The sequence below is a fragment of the Musca domestica genome, unplaced genomic scaffold, assembly GCF_030504385.1.
Source record: "Musca domestica strain aabys unplaced genomic scaffold, Musca_domestica.polishedcontigs.V.1.1 22, whole genome shotgun sequence".
NCBI lineage: Eukaryota > Metazoa > Arthropoda > Insecta > Diptera > Muscidae > Musca > Musca domestica.
Window position 1 is genome coordinate 4,523,872 of NW_026712262.1, and position 18,913 is coordinate 4,542,784.

General features: G+C 37.3%; 1 protein-coding gene across 1 annotated transcript in view; it reads left to right on the plus strand.

Moving 5' to 3' along the window:
• LOC101896333 (mucin-3A) overlaps nt 1-18,913 on the plus strand; it is a 266,310-nt gene that overhangs the window by 155,661 nt on the left and 91,736 nt on the right. Inside the window, exon 5 of the mRNA XM_011292830.3 lies at nt 6,829-7,345. Within this exon, the coding sequence (XP_011291132.2) occupies nt 6,829-7,345 (517 nt within the window). The remainder of the gene's footprint in view (nt 1-6,828; nt 7,346-18,913) is intronic.

Below are 18,913 nucleotides of genomic sequence, written 5' to 3' on the forward strand. Positions count from 1 at the left end.
GCCTGTCTGTCTGTTGTAATCACGCTATCTTTCGAACGAATTGAGATAGAAGGCTTAAATATATACACATGTATATTTTGCCAGTAGGGAGGTTAAGTTCGTAAATGGGCCAGGTAGGTCCACGTTATCATATAGCCACCATATAACGGTACCTCCCGATATTCGGTATTTTGATGATTTTAGTGGCATTATTCACCGGAATAGTTTCAAATTAGGTATTTGAAGTTCGAAATGGATACTACAGCCTAAGACAGAAAATTGTCTGTGCTGGTCCACGTCTTCGTTAAGTCCCCATATAACGGTATTTTGATGATTTTAGCGTCATTATTCACCGGAATTTATTTCAAATTACTTATTTAGAGTTCGTAATGGGAACTGCAGTCTGTAACGGAAAATTGTCCACGTTATCATATAGCCACCATATAACGGTACCTCCCGATATTCGGTATTTTAATGATTTTAGCGACATCATACACCGGAATTGTGTCAAATCTGGAATCTGAAGTTCGTAATGGAGCTACAGCCTGTGAAAGAAATTTGTCTGTGCAGTCTATGACAGGAAATTGTCTTTGCAGGTCCAGGTCTACTACATATTTCACCGTTTATTTCAAGTTTCGAATTTAAATATGGTAATGACTAATGACAAGCAATATCTATGTAGATTCGCGTCGTATAGACCCCAATATAACGGCAATATTCGGGTTTTTTAAATTTTAACAGAGTTTTCTAGGGATTTTGTTTTTCGGAAATTTCTAAATTCGTTCCAAATGGTGGATGTTGAATAGCATCCGGCCCGGCTGAACTAACTGCATTTTAACTTGTTCCCTTTCCCCTAAGGTTTTGACAAGGAGATTATTATCCCCTGAGATTTGAGTTGCAGATTTTTAATTAAATTTATTTTAAAAAATTTCATAAGATCTGCAAAGTACTCATAATATACTTAATTATTAGGTCATATACTTAATTATTAGCAATATTGAATCATTCGATGGAAACTTGTGTCAAACTGTCTATTTGTTAATAAAATGCGAATATAAATTGTATGTCTCCGAAAATCAGTAGTCCTTACCCAATCGTGTATCTATGTATCCCATTTTCAATACCAAATATTCTAGACATATGGGTATTTATGTTAAATGCATATTTTTTCTATACTGCATCAACAGACAAAGAAGGTGTTGTAAAATAATTTCTAAACATCCAACAAGATGGTTTAACAACAACAACACTTAAAACTGAAACCTTACCAACCGGTTTACATTTTTATAACAATCCTCGAAATGTGAACACACACATATATCCCTAGAAGCAATTTCTTGGATTTTAATAAAACTCCTATATATGTCCAGCCATTAATTCTAGCAGATGTTACAAATCACAGGGATATGACCAGTGGCTTGCCATTCTCAACTCTACTCCGTTCCGCTCCACTATAACCAAGCCCTGCCATGCCAATTCGATTGTTTGTTGTGGTCCTGTGTGGTGTGATGGAAAACCAGAAAGATATTAAATTTTTACATCTATCTTCCCCCCGCTCTCTCAAACCCACAGCTAAAGTGCCACATGAAAGTGAAATAAAACGTGCTTTATGTTTATGACGGTCTGTCGGTCGCTTGGTCAATGGATGAATGCAAACGGCAAGCGAGGGCAAATTAATCAAACGTTTTAACGATTTTCATTAAAATAAATGAATTTCATCGCTGACCACCAACGCGCAACGCAACATTGCCAAATAAATATAAAATTCTCAATTTTTATGGTTACATGCACGTAGTTAGCATTTATTGTCAATGGAATGGGGATGATTTGAAATAAAATATATAATCATGTTAATCGAGATATGAGTTGGTTTTAAAATAAACAAAAACAAAGTAAAATATGTGAAACAAGTCAGTGATTTACTTCAAACCTTGGATACCTCAATATTTCTAACAACGATATATGTAATGTGAATATGGGATATATCGATGAACACCTTTTGGTATCTCTGCCACAAAATGTCAACATTTCGATTAAATGTACTCACAAAAAATTTTTGAATATGTGTCCGATCGTCCCATCATATGAGAGCGGCTAGGGCTTGAAAATTGAAAACTTGGCATGCAAGTAGATGTTGGCGGTTAAATGGACCATACAGCGGGATTTTTGAAATCAGTACTAAAACCACTAAGAACTGTATTTTTTAAGCAAAGGACAAAATTCCTCGAATTTCACAAGTGGGTCATTATTTACAACTGACATGTTTCGGAAATTGGTCTGAAGGTTACTAAAAACAGTATTTTGGTACTGAATTTGGTACTTTCATTGTTGAGCTTTAGATTTTAGTATGTGGACCAATATTGGTATGAGATATTAGATGAGTTGGTGATTTTATACCCTCCACCAAATACTCCTGTCAGACACAACAAGATATATTTATTCTTGATCAGCGTAAAATTCTAAAACGATTTAGCGATGCCCGTCTGTCTGTCCGTCGGTCAGTCTGTCTATCTGTCCGTCTGTCTGTTGTAATTTAGCTATATTTCGAACGAATTGAGATAGAAAGCTAAAATTTTGCACACATGTTTATTTTACCAGAAGGCTAAGTTCGTTAATGAGTCATGTAGGTCCGCGTATAACGGTACCCCCATATAACGGTACCTCCCGATATTCGGTATTTTGATGATTTTAGCGACATTATTAACCGAAATTGTTTCAAATTTGGTATTTGAAGTTCGAAGTGGATACTACCGCCTAAGACAGAAAATTGTCTGTGCAGGTCCAGGTCTTCGTGTAGCCCCCATATAACGGTACCTCCCAATATCACTATTTACCGGAGTAGTTTCAAATTACGAATTTAGAGTTCGTAATGGGAACTACAGTCTGTGACAGAAAATTGTCTATGTATGTCCACGTCTTCGTATAGCTCCCATAAAACGGCACAGCCCTATATTCGGTATTTTGATGATTCAATCGACATTTAGCGATATTTTTTTCAAATTTAGTATTTGAAGTTCTAATGGATACTGCAGCCTATGACAGCAACATTTCTGTGTAGGTCCACGTTTTCGTATAGTCCCCATATAACGGTACCTCCCAATATTCGGCATTTTAACGATTTTAGGGTCGCTATTTACCGGAGTAGTTTCAAATTACATATTTTGAGTTCGTAATGGGAACTACAGTCTCCAACAGAAAATTGTCTATGCAGGTTCATGTCTACGTATAGGCCCCATATATCAGTACCTCCCTATATTGGGTTCTTTGACCAGTTTAGGTACAATACTCACCGAAATTGTTTGAGATGTCGTATGTGAAGTTCGTAATGGGAACTACAGCCTGTGACAGAAAATTTTCTATGCAGGTCCAGGTCTCCGTATAGCTACTATAGAACAATACCTCCCTATATATGGTATTTTGATGATTTTATCTACATCATTCACCGTTTTTTTTTTTTTCAAGTTTCGAATTTGAATATGGTAATGGCTTACGACAAACAAAGCGTATATAGGTCCACGTCGTATAGACAGCAATATAACGGCGGATTTTATTTTTTGAAAAAATCCGATTTCGTTCCAAATGGTGAAGGGTATTCAAAGTTCGGCCCGGCCGAACTTATCACTTTTTAAATTGTTTTTAGACTAAAGTTGTGTCAATAATTAGTTCAGTACATCAGTTTCTAAACGTATGAGTAATTTCATATCACTCATACCCAGAGTTTTTACACAAATGACCGGAGTCAACTGAAGGAACTATTTCGCTCGATCGAGCAATATTGGCACAACTCTATATTAGACGATAGGAAAAGGGTACAGAATTATTATAAGGCGATAGCAATTCGAACTCAAATGGTAAGGGCTACAAATTATAAATTTATTCATTAACTGAGGACAAAATCGTACAACTTTGTTATGAAGAGATAAATCTACTTTGAAAATTTGTGTGAATGTCACCTGGGTGAGGAAAGGGATTTTCAAAAATTCGCACTTTAAAGATTTGAACAGTACAAAAAGGTGAACGACCAGTAAAAGCCATATTTTGAACTTAATACTAAAAATGCCTAGAAGATTGTAAATGAGCGACAGATAAGGGTTAAAACTGGCTCAACAGATTCATTTTTGTGTCAAGTGGTGAGATAAGCTTTTTTATCGGTAGATTCCAATTTCCGATTATCATTAGAAGTACATTATCATTCTTGAGATATTTATTTAATGATAGTCTCTCATCGCACTAATTTTTTAGTTCTCACAAAAAATGCAATGGCCAATGCTACAGTGTTGTCCTTAACTATATTCTTAAAATTTACATTTACATTCTAGGGTTCACTTCAACCATAAATTGGTTAATTGGTTACATCAGCTGACATTTCAATTTAGAGTTCTTACGTTTACGTACCAAATATGATATAAACAAATTTTATGATAACACTGTGCAACACAAAAGAGCACAAAGTAGAGCTAAAAAGTAAAAAAAATTAATTTCGGTCGGGCCGAATTTAATACCCTCCACCTTAGCTTAAAGAAAACATTAGAACCAATTATGACCCACAAATACCAATTTTTAAATATATACGTGGGAAAATAAAAAAAACACCGAATATCGGGAGGTACCGCTATATAGGGATATACAAAAACGTGGACCTATGCATACAATGTCTCGCCAACGGAGCTAGAACCTCTTATGACCAACTAATTCCAATTTTTAGACAAATCCATGAAAAAATGTGACCAAAACCATCAAAATACCGAATATCGGGAGATACCGTTAAATTGTGCTATACCAAGCGTGGACCTATACATACAATGCTTGGCCACACGAACCAGGTCCCATTATGACCCACAAATCCGTGAAAAAATGTGGCAAAAATCATCACAACACCGAATATCGGGAGATACCGTTAAATGGAGCTATGCCAAAACGTGCACCTATACATCCAATGCTTCGCCACCAGATTATGACCTACAAATACCAATTTTTTAGACAAATCCGTGAAAAAGTGTGGCAAAAATCACAAAATACCGAATATCGGGAGGTACCGTTATATGGGGACTATATCAGAACGTGGACCGATATATCTCATTTTCAATACCAACCATCCTAGACACAATACAAATTATTCTGCTACGTCAAATAATGTGGCCTGTATCTTGATTTCAACAGAGAGACAGACAGACAGACATTGTTAAATCGACTTAGAATAATAACAAGTTAAAAAAATACCCCCAACCATTTGGAACGAATTTGAAAATTTTCAAAAAATAAAATGCTTAAAAAATTATGTTACAATTTTAACAAGTTAAAACGCAGTAAGTTCGGCCGGACCGAACTTTTAATACCCTCCACCATTTGGAACGAAGATGAAAATTTTCAATTTTCTATACGACGTGGACCTACATAGGCATTGTTTGTTATAAGCAATTACCATATTTAAATTCGAAACTTAAAATAAACGGTGAATAATGTAGCTAAAATCATTAAAATATCGTCTATAGGGAGGTACCGTTATATCGGAGCTCTGCGAAGACCTGGACCAGCATAGGCAATTTTCTGTTATAGGCTGTAGCATCCATTACGAACTTCAAATCCAACATCTCAAACAATTTCGGTGGGTATTGTACCTAAACTCGAAAAATACCGAATATAAGGAGGTACTGATATATGGGACCTATACGAAGACCTACCTGCACACCATCAAAATACCGAATATTGGGAGGTACCGTTATAATGGGGGCTATATGATAACGTGGACCTACATGGCCCACTTACGAACTTAACCTGCCTACTGACAACATAAACATGTGTGCAAAATTTTAGCTCTCTATCTTAATTCGTTCTAAAGAAAGACAGACGGACATGGCTAAATCGGCTTAGAAATTTACGCTGATCAAGAATATATATACTTTGTTGGGTCTGGCATGAGTATTTCGAGGAGTTACAAACGGAATAACAAAATTAATATACCCTCCATAGTATGGTGCAGGGTATAAAAATTGGTTTAGGTATACAGTGTCTTCGGCAATGTAGCAGATAAAAATACGAAGAATATTTTTTGTCCTTAACGCCATCATTCTAAGGTGATGATTTGTAGGAGATTTTTGCATAAACTGACATGAAATAAGCCTTTAACTCTAAATGTGTTTTTAATATATGCGAATTCCTGACATTGGGGTACGTTTATACCCTTAACGTTTTCTAAGACCTATAGTAGAATTTTATGACAAATAATTTTGAGGAATATTTCGACTTGCTTTGGAGTTTTTAACTTTAAATGGATTTTTAAACCATATTTTAAAAAAGGACCAAAAAGCTCCTTTTTTGGATCGCTTGAGGGTTAGAATTTTCGACAAAAATATTCCTCGTACTTTTATCTGCCATATTGCCGAAGACACTATATAACTGAAATAAACAGATTCCAAGAAATCTTAATTCACAAAATGCAGTAGGTGGGGGAAATTGCCCCTTTCCTTTCGATTACATTGCGATGTAAAACTTTGAAAATGCCGATATATGTGCCTTATTTTTTAGCTCTACCTCTTTTATTATTTTTCAAAATTGGTTATACATGAAATGCTTGTGTATCGCAAATCCTATTTTCTCATCTTTACCTTTAGAATAATTTACTCTCTTGCTAATTATCGAAATTTATGTGAGCTATGCAAAATTTCTGTAATCCATAGCTGGATTATTAAATTATCTCTGATTTACATTCTGCCATCATTCGTTACTTAAGATTTCAATACTTCCAGAATAAGAAAAGCTGAAACCAAATCAATTTGTTCATTTACATCTTCTTCTAATTTCATTATCTCTATCTAACTCACTCTGTCGCTTTTTTCTTTCTTATTACAGAACCTCCTTTGCGTCTAATTGACGACCAGGAACGAGATGTTGGTGATCGATATTATAAGACAGGCAGTACCATAGATTTACAGTGTCAAGTATCCCGTAGCTTTTTATATAAAGAAAAACAAAACATTTTAAAATCCCTAAAGCCTTTAAACGGTCCCAGCAGTGGTGTCGGAAGCAGCAGCAGCAGCAGTGGTGGTGGTGTTAGTCCCACTGCCAGTGGAAGTAGCAACAATTTCCTCAACAGCAACACGAGTAGCAACACCAATCAAACTAAAATGTCAGCCAGCAATGGCAACGTCATGGGTGTCAGTCCCGGTAGCCTGGGCACTATTAATGGCTTTGCATCTGCCATTAATGGGCAATTCCCCAACACCAACATCAGCCATCAGAACAACAATCGGCCAACAGCCACCACAACGGACGACCAAAGCGCACTGTTGGAAAACGAATTCAGCAATTTGGTGTTTTGGTCAAAGGACGACGAGGACCTGCCGCCCGCAGCCTTGAAACGTTTAAGGTAAATATTTTGTAATTTGTTTTTGGTTATTTATTTTTTTTTTTGTTTGGTGACTGTATTTGCGCCACGGTGGGGTGGTGTGTTGAGGGTGTGTGACAGGAACTAAGGGGAATTTTCAATTCAACACCATGAGGAAAATGTTGTAATTAAGTTAAGCGACAAGTGCGAGTATTATTAACAGTACCCATGCAAACAGGCACTGGCACACGCACACAAACACACAAGTGTTTACTTTTCATTTGCACATCCCAGGTCCATCAAACCAAGAGCGGCAGTGGTGAGAGAAAAACCTTGCCATGAACTTGTAACAGAACCAATATCGAGTGGGAGGAAGACGGAGAGTGGCAGTGACAGATGCGGCATCAATTGATACCAAGGACATTCTCAATTTACCTAGGACGAAAGAAGGAGAGTGAGAGAGACATTTTTGTTACAACACACTAAGCGGCAATTTGTTCAAACAAAGAACTTGAGGTAAACAATTTCTAAGGAATTAACCGACAAACTAGACGAAGACGTCCGTCTGTCTGGTTAACAGGACAATGTCTAAGGCTTTGGGTTATTTACTTTAAGTCGAATGATTTTAAAGTATTCACCCATAAACCTCTAGTCGTTGTGGAGAATTTCTTAATCAAGCATAATTGTACAAATATAAATTTTAATGAAGGAACGAACCAACTAATTTGCCTTCATAATTGAACTGATATCTGAATAACGAAGACGCACAGTGCGGTAATTTACTTTTGATGCTGCCGTTTAAACGGCTTAATTGGAAGTAAATATTTAAATTTGGTTAAGGCAACGACCTTGGTTTTAATAGTCGATATACACTAGCAAAGAACTGTTTGAGCCGCATGGTAATGGCTTTAAAGAGCAAGTGGTGGGCAAGTGGGTTTTGATATGAATTTAGGTAATGCCAATGTAGTCCGTAATAGATGGACTGTTGTATGTTTTGGGCGTCAAATAACTATTATGGGATCCCATGACAGAAAATTGCCTCACGGATCCAGACCTTCGTATAGCCCTCATATTTGGGTAAATCTCAATATTCGGTCTTTTTTATATTTTATATTAACTTTGTCATTCATTTTGTAACTCCTCGAAATACTCATGTAAGACCCACCAAAGGGTATATGTTCTTCGATTTAGCGGTGTCAGTCTGTCTGTTGAAATCACGCTACCTTTCGAACGAATCAAGATAGAAGGCTAAAATTTTGCAGATATGTTTATTTTGCCAGTAGGCAGGTAAAGTTCGTAAATGAGTCATGTAGGTCCACGTTTTCATATAGCCCTCACATAACGGTACCTCCCGATATTCTGTATTTTGATGATTTTAGCGACATTATTCACTGATACTACAGCCTTAGACAGAAAATTGGCTGTGCAGGTCCACGTCTTCGTATAGCCCCCATATAACGGTATCTCCGGATATTCGGTATTTTGATGATTTTAGCGACATTATTGACCGCAATTGTTTCAAATTTGGTATTTGAAGTTCGTAATGGATACTACAGCCTATAATAGAAAGTTGTCTTTACAGGTCCAGGTCTTCGTATAGGCTCCATATATCAGTTCCTCCCTATATTCGATATTTTGACGATTTTAGGTACAATACTCACTGAAATTGTTTGAGATGTCACATTTGAATTTCGTAATGGGTGCTACAGGCTGTAACAGGAAGTTGTCTATGCAAGTGCAGATATTCGTATAGCTCCGATGTAACGATACCTCCCTATGTACGGTATTTTGATGATTTTAGCTACATTATTCAACGTTTATTTCAAGTTTCGAATTTGAATATGGTAATGGCTTATGACAACAATGCCTATGTAGGTCCACGTCGTATAGACCCCTATATAACGTCTATATTCGGTATTTTTTGAAAATTTCCACATTCGTTCAAATGGTGGAGGGTATTCAAAGTTCGGCCCGGCCGAACTTACTGCTTTTTAACTTTTTATGATTTTGGTTACATTTTTGAACAGAATTATCTCAACCTGGGTAATTAGAGTTCGTAATAAGCACCTCCTTCTCTGGCAGATAATTGACTGTAAAGGTCCATGGTACAGTATTTTTCAACTGAATTTTTTCCATTTTCCAAAATATTCCCAATTGGTGGACGGTATTTAATGTTCATCCTTGCCGAAATAAGCTGTTTTTTTACTTGTTTTGATTAGATACACTACACTACATAGTGGTAAAGTTTGTACAGTTATTTGTAACATGTAGAAGGAAGCGAGATAGACCCAAAGTTACTCTTGAGGATCTTCATAGAATCTCCTTCTGAGTCGATTCATGCACGTCAGTCCCTCCGTCCGTCCGCCTGTCTATCCATTTTTTTTGTGAACCAAAGGCAGGCTGCATTTATTATCCGATTGAGATAAAATTTTCCAAACAACATTTGTCTGGCTCAAGGACGAACCCTATTGAAATTGGTGAGAATTATTTCAAATTAGATATTGCTCCATATATATCTTCAACCGATTTCGGGTTAATTGTGCACCATGTGCCCAATATGAGTCCAAAAAAACTGACTTTTGGCACATCCGACCGAATTCTGTCTAGAAGCAAGTGCATCAAATTTGGAGAAAATATAATTAAGATATAGCTATAGCTCTCATATACATATGTTTCATCCGATTTGGTACTTAAGTCCCTCACATTCGTAATATGCGCTCCACAAGAATAATATTTACTACCAGATTCAGCCCAAAAATACCTCTGTCAAATTTTATCGAGATCGGGTCAGATATGGATATAGCTCCAACAAATATATTTGTCCTACATGATATGTATTGTGCACCAAATAGCTAATATCAGACCAAATGAACTAAATCCTGGCAGTTCCGACTGAATTAATCCTAGAAATAAGTACCTCAAATTTGGTTAAAATCATTTAAGATATACAGGGTGAGATGAAAAACACTGAAACCCACTTCAGACTGCTGTTATTACAGCTCATTATATTGTTTACTACGTACAAAAGCATTTTGGTGAGAATTGTACAGAAAAAAAGTAATTCGTGATGAAATTCAAGCGTGATAGTGTGATTTCTTTATATTTAGCTGGAAAACCACTAGTGACTATCGTTAGAGCACTTCATCATTTAAATGTGAATAAATATTTTGTGTCTCGTACCATCACTCGTTAGCGTGATACTGGTAGCGCAGTCCAATGTCAAGAAAGTAGACGGAAGAACACAGCATCATCAGCAGAAATGGTTGGAAAAGTAAAGAAACTATTTGATCGAAACCCGAGTCGCAGTGGCCGAAAAATGGATCGTGAGCTGAACATATCGCAATATTTCATACAGCAAATATTGAAAAATGAACTCGGGGTAAAGCCATTGAATTTCCAAAAAGTGCAAGAACTTACACCGCAGCGGAAAAAGTAGACTCTAAAAAGTTGCTTCGCTTGGCAGGAAGTGTTGAACTGCCAAATTTGGTTTTCTCAGACAAACAAAATGATCGTGCTTACTTGCCAAAGAGGTCAGCTGAAAATGTGCACCTTCGGTTGGCCACCAGAACTCAAGCGCAGGCCCTGGTGATGGTGTGGGCTGCCATAACAGCTGATGGTCGCTCTCCCCTCGCATAAATCGTCGTGGCATCAGAATAAATGCCGAATATTATGGCGAGAGTATTCTGGAGGGCGTATTAAAGCGTTGGGCATGCAAACATTGTGGTCGCAGACCTTGGACATTCCAACAGGTCTCAGAACCATCGCACTCAGCACCCGCTACCCAAGAATGGTTACAAAATGAGGTTCCTCGCTTCATTTCCAGCGCACAATGGCCACCAAAATTCCGGATACCAATCCATTGGACTATTGTGTCTGAAGTATTTTGGAAAACAAGCGCTTCGCCGGGAATGGGCCAAAATACCACAGAGCAACATTCGGGCAGCGTGTGACGGTTTCAGCGGCCGTTTGAAGGCCATAATTCGTGCCAAAGGTGACCAATTCAAACAAATATAAAGTTAGTCTAAAATTTGAAGCTATTTCCGATATTTTTTGCTTCACTTCAATAAAATTAAAAAAAATCAAAAATTATGGCGTTTGACTTTGTTGCAGTTTCTTTATCCCTCCCTGTATTTGTACGCAAAATATTGGTATTTCTATAAGGTAAATTTTTTTCTTTGAAAATGTGGACTTTTTGTGACGGAGGTACCAGAAGGAGTTGATCGATTTTGCCATCTCCAATCTCGATTTAATTTTTACAATAATATTGTGATGTACCAAGATTGGACCAGATCGGATATTCCTAGCCAACCAGACAGACAGGCATATAGACACCCCTAGATCGACTCCAATTGTCCTGAAACAGATTTGCTCCAAAGAGACCTAGGGTCTAAAACCGTAAATTCGATGAGGAAAATGTTGGCCGTGTCAAATGATATGTACTCTCTGTAACTATACGACTGAGGGTATGACTAAGGGGACTGTTGGGGCTTGTTGTCAATTTCATTTGCTAATCGACGAAAATATAACTAAATCGGAATTGAAAGGAATCAAAAATTGTCAGTAATTTTGTCCCTAACTAGTACTAATTTTGTGATTGTACACGGACAACTTCATTTTAGTTCTATTCTATACTCAGCCCACAATTTAAGAGCTCCAATTTCTCTCAAAGTCTGACGTTTTACAAATCTCTTCACAATTCCCATAAAACACTTCTACATTTAGTAGCACCCATTTCGAGTTTGTTCTCACTCTCTTTGTGTTAATCGAAATCGATGGCATGACACAATCATTTCAGATTCACCATTTACAAACCGCCAAGAACAACAGCAGGATTAGTTTGGCGGTCTCACTTGGCTCAACAATTCAAGGCTCATTAATTTCAAATCACATTTGACTTCAGGCTGTCCACAGCACATCTTTTACTGCTGCAGCCTTCGGACTTCTGATAGATAATTTCAAGCATTCCGCATTTGCAGTAGCCCAGCAGCATCTCGTGGCTTCATTCTTTCTATTCTCGACATCATTTGAATTTATTTCGAAATATAATGGCTTTTTAATGAGCGAATCGATGGATGGATAGATGGACAATATACCGACAAACCGAATGCCTTGCATCCATTCAATCCGCGTTTACACATTAGCGCCAGTTGCCTTCTAAGGGGGCGAAACTTATTTTGCATTTCCATTACCATCAGCCATTTGGTAAGGAATTAGTCGTCGTTGTCATTAGCGGACCATTATCGGAAGGCACATGTGTCCCTGTGCGCTCTCTCCTACACACCCACCCCCTCCCCCACTCCTCAACAAGCGATGGTGGAAGTGCCAATTCAAATTTGCATATATTGTATAGTAACTTGACGCTTTTCGAGGACATTGTAAATATGTTTGTGAAAGTGTGTGCATGTGTGTGTTTCTGGCATTTCCTTGGCAAATTAAGAAGTCAACTTGGAATACTCGCCGGACATCCCAACCATATCCCCTATCCTATTATATTTCCAGAAATATTCAAAACCTAATTTGTCCTTATCGTCACAGGACCAACTGCAGCCACCAGCAGCCGCAGCATATGAACCGCAAGTCCCATCTGAAACATGGAATATTTAAATTTGCTCTTGTTGTCACTTGTAAACCAACCACATACACAACACACACACACACACACGCAGAAAAGCCAACAAACAACTGTTGACCAATTAGAGCCATTGTCGGTGACGTTAATGTCTAATGGGCCATCATGGCCGAACACGAAGATAACATTAAAGTGAAAAGCAAAAATGTGTAACACATCTTGTCGAGATGTTGTAAAACCTAATGCTTTACATGTTGTCAAGTTTTTAAGATTTCTACCGGAGAACAACAACAACAAGAAATTATGTAGTGTTGAAATGTTCATTAGAAAACAAGTAAGGAAATGTTGCAGGTGATGGCCGAGGGATGGGATACTTTACCTTGCAATATGTGAAAGTTCAGTTTAAAATTCTCAAAAAAAAATCTTCAAATCAGGCAACACAATTCAAATCTATAATGAGCCAAATGGTTAAAAAAAAATTAAAAATCGGAGCACAGATTTGCTCATTTTCTCTCAGAAGTGAAACTTGCTCGTGAACAGGAATGCTTGAATAGAGGATGTTTTATACGGAGTTTACTCTTCACTCTCTTGTTTTGTATGGGCGCGCTCCCAAGCCACCCCTTTTTGAAAAAATAGAGTAGGAGCTAAATCGCTCGAAAAAGAGTAAGAAATTGATCTCTGAGTGAAAACGAAAGGAAAACATATATCTTGTTTGCTGTAAACCATCAGTGCAATCAAAGAAGTAGCTGAGGTGTTTTCCACCATTCAGAAATTCAATTATTACAGCAGGCCAAGAGTTCTATTAGCCACACTTGACGCTAAGAATGCTTTCAATAGCCTAAGTTAGACTGATGTTATACGCACCATAGAATCTAACTTAAAAGTCCTTTAATGCCTTTTAAAGGTAATAATGATCTACCTAAGTAAAACACATAAAAAAGCAGTAAGTTGGAATAATTTTAGCAATTTTCAAAAAAATAAAATCCATTAAAAATTCTGTTAAAATCTTAAAAATAGAGAATGTAGCCGTAGGGTCTATACGACGACGTGGACCTACATAGGCAACTTTAGTCATAAGGCATTAGAATATTCAAGTGCGAAACTTAAAAAAAAACGGTAATAATGTAGCCAAAATCATCAAAATACCGAATATAGGGAGGTACCGTTATATGTGGGCTATACGAAGCCGTGGACCTGTATAGATAATCTCCTGTCATAGGCTGAAGCATCCATTACGAACTCCAAATACTAAATATGGAAAAATTCCGATGAATAATGTCGCTAAAATCATCAAAATACCGAATATCGGGAGGTACCGTTATATGGGGCCTACACGAAGACCTGGACCTGCACAGACAATTTTCTGTCATAGGCTGTAGTATCCATTACGAACTAAAAATACCAAATTTGAAACAATTCCGATGAATAATGTCGCTAAAATCATCAAAATACCGAATATCGGGAGTTACCATTATATGAGGGCTATATGAAAACATAGACCTACATGGCCCATTTACGAACTTACTGGCAAAATAAACATGTGTGCAAAAATGTACCCTTCTATCTCAATTCGTTCGAAAGATAGCGTGACTACAACAGACAGACAGACGGACATCGCTAAACCGCCTTAGAATTTTATGATGATCAAGAATATATATACTTTGTTGGGTCCGACATGAGTATTTGGATGAGTTACAAACGAAATGACAAAGTTAATATATGTACCCTCCATAGAATGGTGGAGGGTATAAAAATGACTAAATACAACACACACGAGGTCACTAGAGAATTCCACATAACATCAGGAGCTGCACATGTTTCAATCCTTGGTCCATACCTACGGAATATCAGCTATGATGAAATACTAAATTTAGATAAGCCCGAGAACACCTTCCTAGTAAGATAGGCATATGATATTGCTGCCGCCATACTAGCAAGAAACACAGACGATGTCCAGCGTAAGCTAAGACAAGTCATGATATGCGCAGGAGCATGGCTAATATCACATGGTTTAGAGCTAGACATGAACAAAGCAGAGCTGATATTATTGAGCAGACAACATACACCAGTCCAGAAGTCGATATGCATGTGAACAGCATCATCATTCGGACGCAAAAAACCCTCATGTACCTCAAAAAGAAGACTCGACAATTTACTGACGTTTTCCTTACAGTTTGTTATGTGTGCTTATACGGCGTCCACTTTGGCCACTCGGCCAGCTGTACAGCTATCATATCGGGTAGGTGTGTCAACCCGCCAAAACAGGACTCACACACAAACATCGGATGAGAGCTGTAATATTATAGAAACGAAAAAAACTGGTATGTAATTTCCAAATTCTACAACCCCTCTAAGACCTCGAAACGAATAGCGGAACCTTAGAAGCCCATTCTTGTCTAAACGGTATTGGCTGTAACTGCCCTAATGGCGAATTTACTGTCCGTTAGGATGTTTATGGTTATTGGCTTCGTGTAAGTACTAAACTAGTCCAAAGCCACTGCGATAAGCGAAGAGAGACTTCGGCCGCAACGCGTTCTGCAAAGCCGTATTGCATACCCGCTAGGTATCCGTTGTTCCACGAGTCTCTGGTCCTCATTCACAAATGGCCTTCCTATCGAGTATTCGGGTATTTTGAGTGACCTTTATTGCTTGCCTAGATGTCCAACTAAAGTCTTATTTATGAGAAGGCATAGTTCCGTTTTTTCGAATTTGCATTTAGTCATCTTGGCCTGGACCAGTTGAAAATTATCCTCAGAACCGATTTGGCCATTCTGCACTGTAAATTTTGATTTCTTTCCCTCAGAAGTTTTATCCCTCAGTTTTTATCCGTCCTTGATTAGGCTCCTTAAAAGACTGTTTATGGTGGTTACTCAAAGGAATGGTGACATGTTCCACCCTTGTGGCATTTCCTGAAAAACATTGTTCCTAAAAATGTTATCGTGCTGCCCGCAGCTGATCCATATATTTTTAGCATGTAGCTTATTTAGATGCAAAGGAAATGGTTCACCTTCCGTGTATAACGGTCGAGTAATAATTTTACGGATATAATCCATATTATAATTACGGAGATTATGACCGTTTTTTTTTTCGGTCGTAACTCCCATAATAAAATGATGTCGATGAAAAGCTTATGGAAATACATATCCAACAAGTGGTATTTTTGTACCGAAACTTGGGGTATTAAGATATACATACTTTAGTATAGTCGTTCCAAAATTGTGCCAAATGTGCTGATAACTTTTTGTATTAGTGATAATTTATATTTTTCAATTTTATCGAATGAAAGCAAAAACTGTCGGAAATTGCATCAAATTTTAGAATAAGTTTAGATTTGTTGGAATTGGTCACCTTTGGCACGAATTATGGCCTTCAAACGGCCAATTAAACCGTCACACGCTGCCCGAATGTTGCTCTGTGACATATTTTCTTATACGCTAAACTCGGTCGTATGTACCAAAATCCATTCAATTCGTTATTATATTAATTATTTGATGCATAATAAATTCGAAATCGAATTGGCTTTATCCAAATCAGAACCGGTTTCGATAAAATATGTCGAAGGTATTTCTGAACTCTATTTGATATCTTTTTCTGGATAACGCTGTTATGGAGTGCATTTTACGGCTGTGGGGCACCAAACTAACAAATCGGATCCACGATATATGTGCGAGCTATAGCTGTATATGAACTGATCACCAAATTTGGCAGACTTGGTTCTGCGCTCAATTTGGGCTTATGTGCCAAATTCTATACGTTAGAAAATCGAATGAAGATATGTATGGGAGCTATATTTAAATTGTTCTACGAAGATCATCAAAGATACTATGGTTCTATATCGTTTACTTCTGCATGATACAAATAAGGACATAATACCCTGTACAACAGTGTGACGTAGGTTATAATTCAAGATTTCCCTAAAGTCGAAAGATAAACAAAACCTTAAAATGTCGACAAATGTACTTATCCTGAAACAACCCTAGTTTTATAAAATTTCCCGGTTTTTTTATTAATTTTTAACCAGAGGTTTTCTTGGGGGAAGGGACATTATACCCTGCTATTTAACCCGAAAATCCGGGTTAGACCCGAACCTACTAAGCCGATATTTTCATCTAATGAACATCCATCCAACAAAAGGTCACAGGATGGGGTTATTTTAAACGGTTCGGGTATTGTTTGAAAACCACAAAATTGTCCAACCGGTCCAACCGGCTATGTGAACCAAAGTTCTTTATAAATGTGATACCCCTTTTATTTAGGGGCTTTATATAATCCCCTCTGGGTATACCCAACACCAACTACGCGACGTAAAGATTTTTATACCCCCCACCATAGTATGGAGGGTATATTAAGTTTGTCATTCCGTTTGTAACACTTCGAAATACACATTTTAACCCCACAAATTATATATTCTTAATCAGCATAAAATTTATGTCGATTTAGCGATTTTTGTCCGTCTGTCCATCTGTCCGTCTGTGGAAATCACTCTAGCTTCCGAACTAATTGAAGTAGATTGACAAAATTTTACTCAAATGTATGTTATGTCTGCAGGACTTTTGGTATTGAAAATGGGCCATGGTAGGTCCACGTTTTAGTATATCCCCCATATAACGGTACCATCCGATATTCGGTATTTTCATGATTTTAGCGACATTATTCACCGGAATTGTTTCAAATTTGGTATTTGATGTTCGTAATGGATCCTACAGCCTATGACAGGATATTGTCTGTGCAGGTCCACGTCTTCGTATAGGGACCCTTTAACGGTACCGATATTCGGTATTTTGATGATTTTAGCGACTTTATTCACCTGAATTCTTTCAAATTTGGTATTTGAGGTTTGTAATGGATAATACAGCCTAACACAGAAAATTGTCTGTGCAGGTCCAGGTTTTCGTATAGCCTCCATATAAAGATACCCCCGATATTCGGTATTTGAAATGTTGACACCATTCGAAAGCCAATAAAAATGCCTATCAAACAACCCATGTTGAGGTTATTTAAACTGATTCGGGAGTTGTGTCAAAATTATACATATTTTAAAAAATCGCTAAAAGTCGAAGAAGGCCCTATTTTGGGAGTCTACAAAATTTATATCAAATAAAAGTTGATAATATAACATTTCCCAAATGCACCCGGACTTTAGTGTGAAATATCCAGGCATCATCCCCCAAGAAAAAAATACTTTCCCGAAATTAGAATGCAAATACCTGCCTCTTGAAAAATATTTCAAAAAATCGTGACTTTGTACTAAACTAGAGTTAAGCCGTAAAGAGAACACCAGCAATTATTGTCTTCCACAACTTCTCATTTAAAATGGTTTTCATTTACAACAATTTATACCACCACCATCACCATCATCACCACCACATAACATTTGGTTGGACTGGCTGTCATACCACGCAACGGCGAGCAGTTCCAGTAGCTATTTTGATACTTCTAAGAGTAATTAAATCGTTAACCAAGCATCATTCATTTGATGGCCAGCACGTCTATCTGATCCGCCAACGGCCAACAATGGCCAGCCAAGTAATTATTTCCTCTTCACACACATATACATATGCCACACCATATACCACACCATTACAACTGTTTGCTATTAATTCGACGAAACAAAATGAGAAAATGACTGTTGAGGACTGTGTAATAATGAGTTTTATAAATAGAAAAGTGCTGTTCAATACCCAATCTACAGCAACACCTCAGTGTAATGAGTGAATAAAATGAAGGCGAAGAAAGCAAAAAAAAAACAGAAAAGAAATTCCTAATTTTATTCATGATTCAATAAAATTCTCTGTTACACGCTCAATTTGACGCTTTAATGACCAAAGAATTTTCCCTCCCATGGCCTGCAAAAAGTGATTAAGTCCATTGTTAATTATTTTGCTGAAAAAAGGGGAAATTGAAAATAAAGAAAAAGGAGATGAGAGTCTTGGCTGTATCTTCATCAATTTATCGACAATTTATGCAAGTCAACTTCTTGCAACACCCACACACCCGCAAACAAACACGTTCAAACACACACACACACCAACACCCACTTA